The 9,608-nt window shown below is 44.3% G+C and overlaps 1 protein-coding gene across 1 annotated transcript; it reads right to left on the reverse strand.

The window, feature by feature from the left end:
- Positions 1–1,302: 1,302 nt before the first annotated feature.
- Positions 1,303–9,227, reverse strand: LOC106962109 (zygotic DNA replication licensing factor mcm6-B-like). The gene is made up of 18 exons (XM_015056292.1): positions 8,974–9,227; positions 8,688–8,834; positions 8,426–8,536; positions 8,267–8,354; positions 8,010–8,171; positions 7,770–7,935; positions 7,534–7,682; positions 6,880–7,030; positions 6,644–6,785; positions 6,412–6,553; positions 6,223–6,330; positions 4,735–4,890; positions 4,462–4,590; positions 4,030–4,194; positions 3,795–3,918; positions 3,293–3,481; positions 3,057–3,196; positions 1,303–2,957 (listed from the first exon to the last, which is right to left on the reverse strand). Exons 1-18 carry the CDS (start codon positions 9,069–9,071, stop codon positions 2,847–2,849), a joined length of 2,478 nt encoding a protein of 825 aa, XP_014911778.1. The 5' UTR covers positions 9,072–9,227; the 3' UTR covers positions 1,303–2,846.
- Positions 9,228–9,608: the final 381 nt, after the last annotated feature.

A 9,608-nucleotide genomic window follows, 5' to 3' on the forward strand; every position in this document is an offset into this window, starting at 1 on the left:
GTTTTTTTAATAGTATTTTTAAAGTGACAAAATCCATTTAATTTAATCACTGTAACTACAATTAATTTCCCACGGGGAGGCAAGTTTACAGAAAGATCTCCAAGGTAAAACACTGCCTTAAAAACGTGAAACAAAAAAAAATGCATTTTAGTCGACACAAAACATTTTCCCTAGTTTTTTTTTTCTTCCTGTTGAGATTTGTCCATTTTGTAATTTCATATTTCTTGAGCTGATTTTTATTCAACCTGCTTTGATCGCCCAGGGCCACAATTAAATACATTAAATAAATAAATCTTTAAATAATTTTTTATTTAGTTTTATAATTGAAGGTCTGGAAAAATAAGTTGCATTTCATAAGCAAATTCATATGCTCCTAATTAATTAAATGTGTAAAAAATAAAAATAAAAAAATGCATATTTAAATGTGAAATTCATTTTAAAGTTCTGATATTTCTTTAGTTAATTGTTCCAATCTGATATAATGCTAATGTAACATTTAATTGGTTAATCTTCACAGCATGTCAGATTATATTGTGAAAAGTTGCCCTCCAACTGCCGTTAAAGTCATAATGTTTAAGTTTGCAACCAGAAATAATTATTGAATATTACGTCCTTGTTGTTAATATTCTTACTAACGGCATGTTGGATTCACATTCAGTAAGTTATTTCTGTAGTTAATTTACATTTTAAAGGACATGCTATTATTTAAGGATTTATCTAGCTTGTAAATTGTGGCACATTTGGGCTTCCATAGGGAGAGCCTGACTTAAATCTGCTTGAGTGAAACGAGGGTTTTCCCGCTCGGTCCTCTTCATCGTTGGGGGTCAGGGGTCGTTCGCATCAGCCCTGCCGCAGGTCACAGCGAGCTTTTAATCCCGTCGGTTCGGGGAAATCTCCAGCAAACAAACCCGGATCGTTTTTCTCAGGGAACCTCAGATCTCCGCTCCGGCCTCCGTCGCTTGCTCTTTCCGGCAACTTTCCCCATCACTGTCTGCTCATCTGTCGTTTAGTTTTTCTGATTTTTGCAGAGATCTTCGCTTTCTTTCTTTCCTTTCTGGCTGTAGAGGAGCTTGTTTAAGGTTCGGATAAGCATTCTAGATCTGATTCATGAGATGTTTCAAAATTTGTCTTTATGGTTTTTTTTTTTTTTAAGCTTTCTTGTCCCACACTCTATTTCCTAAATCATTTTAAAACTTTATAGTTTAACACTGCCAAATAATAAAACTAAATAAAAAAAAATAAAAAATCTAAGAAAAACCTAAATCATCCTGTTGGGAGTACAGATGTTGTCGCACTCATCTATTTTTTTTTTTTTTTTGCATTTCATTTTTGCCTCTGTTGGAATTGTTTACTACAAAACCAAAAATATTGTTTCACTATTAATCTGGCTTTACTCAGCTGCAAACAAAAACCTGTTGAAATGGATCAGTTCATGCATTGTTGACTTTTAGATATTTTTTTCCTTTACATTTTAACATTTCTTGTGGAAATGCTCCATAAGGATTTTATTCTTCTTACGGGAAGCATTTCTGAACACAGTATCCGTTTCCCTAGAGGTTTTAATTTCACTTTTATTGCTGTTTTTGTTTTTTTGACATTTGAGTGGATCAGGAGAGAAGAACCCACTCTGCTGATCAGGTTTTGGAATTGACCCGGACAATGTCTCGGAAGTATGGGTTCAGTGGAGCCGCATCAATTACCGCGTCAGTAACCGAGTGTGCGAGGCGTGAACGTTCCCCCAAGGGATTTTTCTGTAACGCCGTGTTAGTTCCTGCTTTGTCCCTCTGGTGCACATCAAACGTCACGCAGTCATAATAAAATCTTTAGTCTGTTTTAAAGATTTTTCCTTTCTAAATCATGGATTTTATCAGGCTTTTTAGAGGCCGCCTTTGGGTTTTTTGTGATGAAAGCGTTTGAGGAGCAACTCCTTTTTTTGGCCTGTCTTTGTTCCAAGATGTTGGTCCAGGTTTGTATTTTATTTTATTTTATTGGCCTTTTCCCTTTGTGTTTCTTCGCCTGTTTTTTCTCATAATGTTTGAACGTCAAACGTGGGACTGAAGTCTTTAGACTCTGGTGCAATAAGCGGACATTTGAAACTTTTCGGGAACTGAAAGCACACCCTGTGTTTATGTGTTTGTGGTTTTTTTCAGATTTGGAACAAAGTAGAGAATTCTCATGATTAAGATGTGCTGTACATATCCATTTAATAAAAAAAACTTTTGTTAGAATATGGCTTGTTTGTATGTTCTTTTTGTAAATAATTAAATTTTCAGTGGATATCGTGAAGTCGATGTATTTATAAAGCACTTTATAAACAGCTATCAACTACACCAAAGTGCACATACGGATAAAACAATAAATTAAAGACAGCACAACTAGATTGCAATGTCAGGCCTTGTCATGTTGTGACAGTAATGAGTTCAACCAGAACATAATGAAACTAGTGTTTCCTGTTGCCAGTGAACTGATCTCACCTAAACCCACAACAGAGTCTGGAGAATCCAAGCTACGCTGCACTGACGCAGTAACACAAAACGATTACAAATAAGCTCTCAAGTGATAATTGAAATGCATCTTCACCAACACGGATCAGTTTAAGAAAATTTTATCAATTAAACCAACATTCCTCACTCTTCATGTCATAATAATACAGCTTGAAAACAAGTTTTAAGTGTTGGTATTTGTATATCATACAGTTCATACAAAGTTCAGAAAAGCTCAACGGGCAGCGTTTATTTACAACACCTCACTTTGTTACGAGTCAAAAAGCAATCTTTGTACAGCAGAGATAAACTCAAACATCTGGAACCCTCCGACCAACGTCAGCAAAACACGTCTGACGTCGTTCAATCCTCCAGGATGTAGTTGGGGTTGACGACCAGGACGCCGTCTCCTTCTGAGCTCTCGGACTCTGAACCCTTCAACCCCACCTGAGACAACTCAATCAGGATGTGGTCCTAACGGGAAAAATTAAAAATAAATAAAATTCATCCAGAATTCAGCGTCAAGACAACAGGATTTAACAAAATGTTAAAAATAGTAAGAAGTTGACTCACGTAGTGGACCAGCCGGTGAATGACCTTCTCTATCAGCCCCTTCCTGTTGATGAGTTCTTCCTCGGAGTCGATCTCCGACTCGATCTCCTTCAGATACCAGTTAACCACCGCAGTCTTCTTCAGCTCCTCCTCTTCTTCAGCTACATTATGAATTAAAAGATGGCAGAGATACAGAGATGAGCAATGTGTGTGTGTGTGGTAGAATAAATCATTCTAAATGTGAGAGTTCTCCTCACCGTCCTCTGCTCTGCGCAGATGCAGCACCAGCAGGTTGGAGATGCGCTTGTACTCGGCGAAAGACAGACGGAGAGACGGCTTGGGCTGAGCGCCGAGGTCCGCGTGTCCGTTGACGTCTCCGTTCACGTGGCCGTTGACGCCGTCCACGTGGCCGTTCACTCCATTCACTCCGTTTGGGATGTTGTTGCCTACAGAGGGAAACGTGTTACTGTAATCCAGCACTTAGTCACACGATAAATTAAAATGAGCTCAATACTTTTAATTGTTTTGGGGGGTTTTTTTAACGCCACACTTTTTTCTTCCACTAAACTTGTCAATAGTCTGCACTTGTTTAGCAAAGACCTTTTTGCAGTGTGGCTAAATATTTCTGCATTAAAAATCCCTGCTTATAGGCTTTGAACCGACATAAAAAGCACAAAATACCAAATCTAATTGTTCAATCAACCAGCAGGTTGGGGGCATCGCGTACCCACCACGGATACACTGAACGATTGACCGTACCGTCCTCCTGCTGGGACTCTTCCTCCGTTTCTTCCTCCTGCTCCAGGTTGATGTCGGGCGTCTCCACCCTGATGATGGACTTGTTCAGAAGACGGAAAGCTTCCTTCACGTGTTTAGGCTGCACCTGGTTGCACGAAGAGACAGAGCCAACCACAGAGCTCACGCAAATTAGACAATGCGCGAAAAAAAAAAAAAAAAAAGGGGGAACAGATCTTGAGTCAGTCTGCAGCGTTACCTCGTCGCAGCAGTGCATGCGCGCCATGGCCTCCGAGAGGCGGATCATGCTCTCCAGCTGCCGCACCGTTATCCTCCAGGCGGACTTGGAGACGCTGCCGGAGCCGTCGCGCTGACGGAGACGCTTGTACTGCTCCACGATGAACTCCTCCGATTCGCTGGAGATCTGCGTTGGAACGCGGCACAGAGACGACGAGCATGTTTAGTAGAGCTTAGACTGACTTTAACAACAGACCCAAGCCTGAAGCAAACCCAACGTAATATGAGATTTAGCAGTGTGACTTCTCCCTCATATCGACCCAAGCAGCAGGGGTCTGAATGCTTCTGCTAGACTGTTACACCAGACACTCGACATCGTGATACATGGAGTTTGTATAGTTTCTACGATTGGCCAAGAAGTAAACGATGACGGAAGGAGTTAGGCTCCGCCCACCTTGGGCTTGAACTGCCGGGCGAACAGCAGGTATCTGCGGATCTCGTCCAGAGAGTAGAGCCTGTCCACAGACTCCTCCACGCGGGAGTGCAGGTCCACTATGCGTCTGGCGATGGCATAATCCGTGACCTGGGAATACAAAAAAGTCGATTACATCAGACGACTTTTCTTCTTCTCCTACAAAATTAACAGGATGCAAGAGAGACGGGATGAACGCCGCAGCTTGAAAAACAAACAGCAGAACATGAGCGACAGGAAAAGCAGAGGGCGCACCTCGTTGCATTCGTCCACCAGGATGAAGAAGAGGTCGAAGCGGCTCATGATGGGGGCCGTCAGGTTGATGTTCTGCTTCAGGCTCTTGCTGCGGTCGTAGCGCCCGCTGACCGGGTTGGCGGCGGCCAGGATGGAGGTGCGGGCGTTCAGGGTGGCCTGCGGCGGGAAGAGGACGAGTCTGAAACCGCTTCCAGCCAATCGGACCCAGATATAATTCAACACCACATGGACCCAGGAATGCGTCTCATCTTCTGACTCCTCGACTCTACGTCTATGTTTTGGGATACTTTTAACATTCCAGCCGCAAAGTTAAAGTATTTTAGGTGATAAACTAAAAATACAAACTTGAAAATGGAAGGAAAATAACCGGTGTGTTTTTTAGCACTTAATCTGAATCTTTGGGAGTCCATCATAGATCCTGTTGAGAAAATAAATTTGAAATAAGCTAGTTTTAAAACTTAACATGTCTTGATTCAAATGGCCTAAATTGTGGTTTTAAATCAGTGACTTATTCTGGCCTGTTGACCTTTGTTTTGCCTGTGGCTGCAGCGGATGGTTTGCTAGGATTGTTTGAACTGCCTTTTGTCTGTGTGGAGAGCAGTACAGGGGAGGTTCTGGCTTTTTGCACTCATTTGTGAAAGGCCGTAAACACTGCAGGGGTTTTAGGCTTCAGATAAGGGGTCAGAGATAGCTCCTGGATTGGATGAGCAAAGATACACCTTATTTGAATAAATTAAAGAAAAGAAGATAAAACTTTCTACACAGAAGTAACACATTAGATTTGCTCTTGCAACTCTCCAAAGATGTCTTTGCACGTCTTTGCTTTTCTTTCTTTCTTTCTTTTCCATTTATGTCAGGTAAATGAATGTATGTCTCCGTTGTTCTGCAGTTTCTGGTGTAAGTTTATGCATCGTCTTATATTGGATTAAACTCTGTAATTCTGTGACGTCAACACACATTGTTGTTTTCCTTGTGGCTACACGTGGCCCGCCGAGAGGACCTGGGATCCAGAGGAAGAGAGAGCCAAACTTTTTCCAAAGTTAACCTATTTTAGAATTTTCTTCCTTAACAATCCTCATGAGGGTTGAGGCGATTAATCAAATTAATTGTGAAGAAATGATTATTGAAATAACTGTCAATTAATTGTTAGCTGGATTGCGATAAATAATAATATTATTGTTTTGAGACCATTTTCAAGTAATGTATTGATAATGGCACAACAATGGAAGGATACCTTCTCAATGAACAAAAAAAATGGAACTGGAAGATATTTATAGATATGCAAAATAAAACATGGTCAAAATCAATAACTAAAAATGAAAAAACAAAAAAACACTTGCAACCAAAACCACAAATACGATAAATTACAAACAAAAGTACCCTTCAAAAAAATATTTATTAGGGTGGAAACCAATCCAATTTCAATTTATCGTAACTGATTCGCTGCCTACTGAGAGAAAATGTGAAACCGTCTGAGGCGTTTGTCACCTTGACTCCAGCCTTGGTGATGCTGATGGTCTGCTGCTCCATGGCTTCGTGGATGGCCACCTGGTCCTTCAGGTCCATCTTGTCGAACTCGTCGATGCAGCACACGCCCTGAGAGCAAACACGGCCCGTTTCAGTACAGAACGTCCTGCCGAAGCGCAATGAGATGCGTACCAACTCCTGAGCCCTCACGTTGTCGGCCAGCATCAGAGCTCCGGCCTCGATCACAAACTCGTGGGACTCCTCGTCGCGGACCACCGCGGCAGTCAGACCCGCGGCGCTGCTGGCCTTGCCGCTGGTGTACACGGCTCTGGGACTGAACTCCTCCACGTGCCTGAGCGAACACACAAACACATACATAAGACGGTTAAAGTCTGAATAAAGGCGAGTCGATGTTTTTTTTTCCCCCAAGCATGCTCCATACTTGAGGAACTGGCTCTTGGCGGTACTCGGGTCTCCGACGATGCAGACGTTGACGTCTCCCCTGAGCGAGGTTCCCTCCATGGTCGTCTTGGGAACGCCTCCGAACAGCATGAGCAGGATGCCGCGCTTCACCTCGTCGTTCCCTTAAACATCAACCATAAGCAGTCAGCTGAAAGGTCAGAAGCCTGGAGGAAGGAAGAAAAAAAAAAAATGGCCAGTGGAGGCTGGAGGTCTGACCGTGGATGGTGGGGAAGAGGCTGGTGCACAGGTTGTGGTACAGGTTCTTGTCCTGGCTCATCTCAAACACTTTCTCCCACTCCTTCTCCGTCATCTGACTCTTGATGCTTTCGGCCGTTTGCTCCTCGTCACGCAGCTCCTTCCCTCCAAACTGAAACAGGAAGAGGTGAACGGGGTGTCCGCAGGTTTCAGCAAGTCGATTTTAAGACTTTGTAAGACCTTGAGTGTCACCTTGAATGAAATTTAAGACCCCAAAAAAAGAAAAAAGCTAGCTAGCTAGCATGGATGTGCTAACAGCTAGATACCGGTAGCCTGAAGAAGTCTAAGCAAGACAAACTTTTGCCAGACAAAAAGTCCCGTGAAAGAGAAAGGAAAATAAACACATATACAAGATTGAGCATTTTATGATAACATTTAAGACCTGTGATTAACGTATTAAAGGCCAACTTGTTTTTTTATTAATCTTATGCCCTTCATTTTAGATACATAAAAATAATAGATTTTATTTATAATGAACTCTATTATTATATTTTGTATCTCAGATATTTAAATCTAAGACTGAAAATTATTTTTTGAAGAAAGCGCTGACACTCTGGAGAAGTTACACCAGACACCAAAACATTGCTAGTGAGGATGTTGGTGTGTGTTTCTTACTCGTGGGTTAGTCGGGGCCACGTTACAGGCCAGGAAGGCCAGTCTGTATGACAACTCTCTCACTCCCAGGGCCTTCAGTCCTCTCAGCCCCTCCGACTCCAACCCCTGAGGGCGTCCAGGAACACGAGTGCTGGTCTCCGCTCGCAGGCCTAAATAGATGAAACCCACAAAAACGGTCAGTAAAGTCCACAAGGTGACATTAGAAGTGCTTCAGCGCCTGGGGTTTTAACCCGTACCAGGAGTGCTGAGCTGGGAGACGTCCGGCACGACGATGAGGGTCCCCGTGAAGTCGCAGCGATCTCCGGCCTGAGCCGTCTCCACGGCCTCCGCCCTCAGGATGATCTCCAGCGAGCGCGGGATGGAGCCTCGAGGCAGCTCCGCCTGCGTCTCCTGGATCCGCACCTGCACGAGCGAGAACGTGTCAGATGCCTGCGGGCCGGGAATGGTTTGGGAACGCGAAACCTCCTTCACGCTACCTTCTGGAAGTCGATGAACTTGGATTTGTGCGTGTCAAGGTGGAAGCGGGAGCGGTTGTTGCAGACGGGGTTCCTGCAGATGGTCGGCGGGGAGTATTTGAACTGCTGAGGGACGTCCTTGATCACCGCCTGGCAGTCCATGCACAGGAAGGTGCCGCTCACCTGCAAAAAAAAAAATACACACACAGGAAGCAGAAAATGCGTTTAGGTTCGTGGACAAAATGCCAAAAACCTCAAAGTGACACGAGCCCTCTTACCAGCTCAGGGTGGACCGGGTGCGTCCTCACCACCTGACCGCTGATCTTCACCAGGGTGCCAATACGCATGGAGGACAGCTCACGGATCCTACGTTACAGACAGTAAATCAATGGCTTTCACCTCAAAACCAGCTGATTCAGGACTGGACAGTGTCTCACTTGTGTCTGGTGGGCAGATCCTCAATAGCGACGTAGAACTCTTTGTTGAGAGGAACATTCCCATGATCCCGGGCAAAGTTGCGAACAGCCCGGCAGAGGAAGGGATAAACCCTGGAAACGATTAAAGACCTTGATCAGTCTGGAGTTGTGATGATGGATGCGGCTGCTCCAGATGGGTTGGTGATTCCAGCCCCCAGCTCCGTCAACTTCCGTATTGGTTGTGTTACAAATCCAGTAGCTTGTGAATGAATGTAGGCTTTACCTGTAGTACTCCTCCTGGATGGTGGTGGCCAGCTCCTGGTTGAAGCCCTCCAGGTCTAGGAAGCTCACCAGCAGGGTGTTCCTCTCGGGCCTGATCAGCTCCTCGGCCTCCCGCACATACTTCACCTCCCCATCCCCGGTCTGAAACCTGCTCAGAACATAAAACTCGCATCAGTACAGCCGTGCAGGCCTCCGTCGTCGCAAATACGAACACCACGTGTTGTTACGATCAAGCGAGAGGCCCACACACAATGCAGCACCTACTGCTCATCTTCTCCTCTACTTACTCCTCTAAGAAGGCCTGGAATAACTTCTGGCATTTTTCAGCCAGCTCGTCCTTCACGGTCGTCCCGGCATTCTCCGCGGTTGCTGTGGCAACGTCCATGATGCAACACCTTCAAAACTGTAGGCAAAATACTTTAAGAAGAAGGTTTCTGCAGCGGACAGTTCGTCTCTTCTTCCGTTTCTTCAGCTTGCTCCCCCGCTGACAACAGAGGACTGTTTCGCGCGAAAAGTTAGGCCACGTGACGTTTGGCGCGCCACTCTCGGCCAATCGGAGCTGCCGTGTAGATATTTTTCCGGTTTGTAGCCAAACAGAGGATGAAACGTCAAATGACGGGTTGTTCCTCTGCGTTTTTTTTTTTCTTTCACCGCGGTGCGGTGTGTTTCCTACGGTACGGAGCCCCCCAGGGGACATGGGGATTTTTTTTTCTTTTCGCGGGGTAATCAGTCATCTGACTGTGTCTCCATTGTGTTCGTGTCTGAATGGTTTAAAGGGCTGCTTTCTGTGCCGTTCCATCTGAGCCTTAACAGACATAAACATCCAGTAAATAAATCGATTTTCAATTAGTTTTTTGCACCAAAGCGTTAATAATAAACACGTTTTATTATTATAAAACACAGCAAACTAATGGTGGTAGAC

This window comes from Poecilia latipinna, unplaced genomic scaffold (assembly GCF_001443285.1).
Source record: "Poecilia latipinna isolate Pla-1442-1.1 unplaced genomic scaffold, P_latipinna-1.0 Scaffold1372, whole genome shotgun sequence".
NCBI lineage: Eukaryota > Metazoa > Chordata > Actinopteri > Cyprinodontiformes > Poeciliidae > Poecilia > Poecilia latipinna.

Bases quoted from the DNA above. Each gene is read 5' to 3' on its own strand.
- LOC106962109 (XM_015056292.1), bottom strand. From the start codon at position 9,071: ATGGACGTTGCCACAGCAACCGCGGAGAATGCCGGGACGACCGTGAAG. The intron at 4,591-4,734 runs GTGCGCCCTCTG...TTGTATTCCCAG, and splicing joins TGGTGGACGAATGCAACGAG to GTCACGGATTATGCCATCGC. The intron at 3,482-3,794 runs GTACGGTCAATC...TTCCCTCTGTAG, and splicing joins AGAGTCCCAGCAGGAGGACG to GCAACAACATCCCAAACGGA.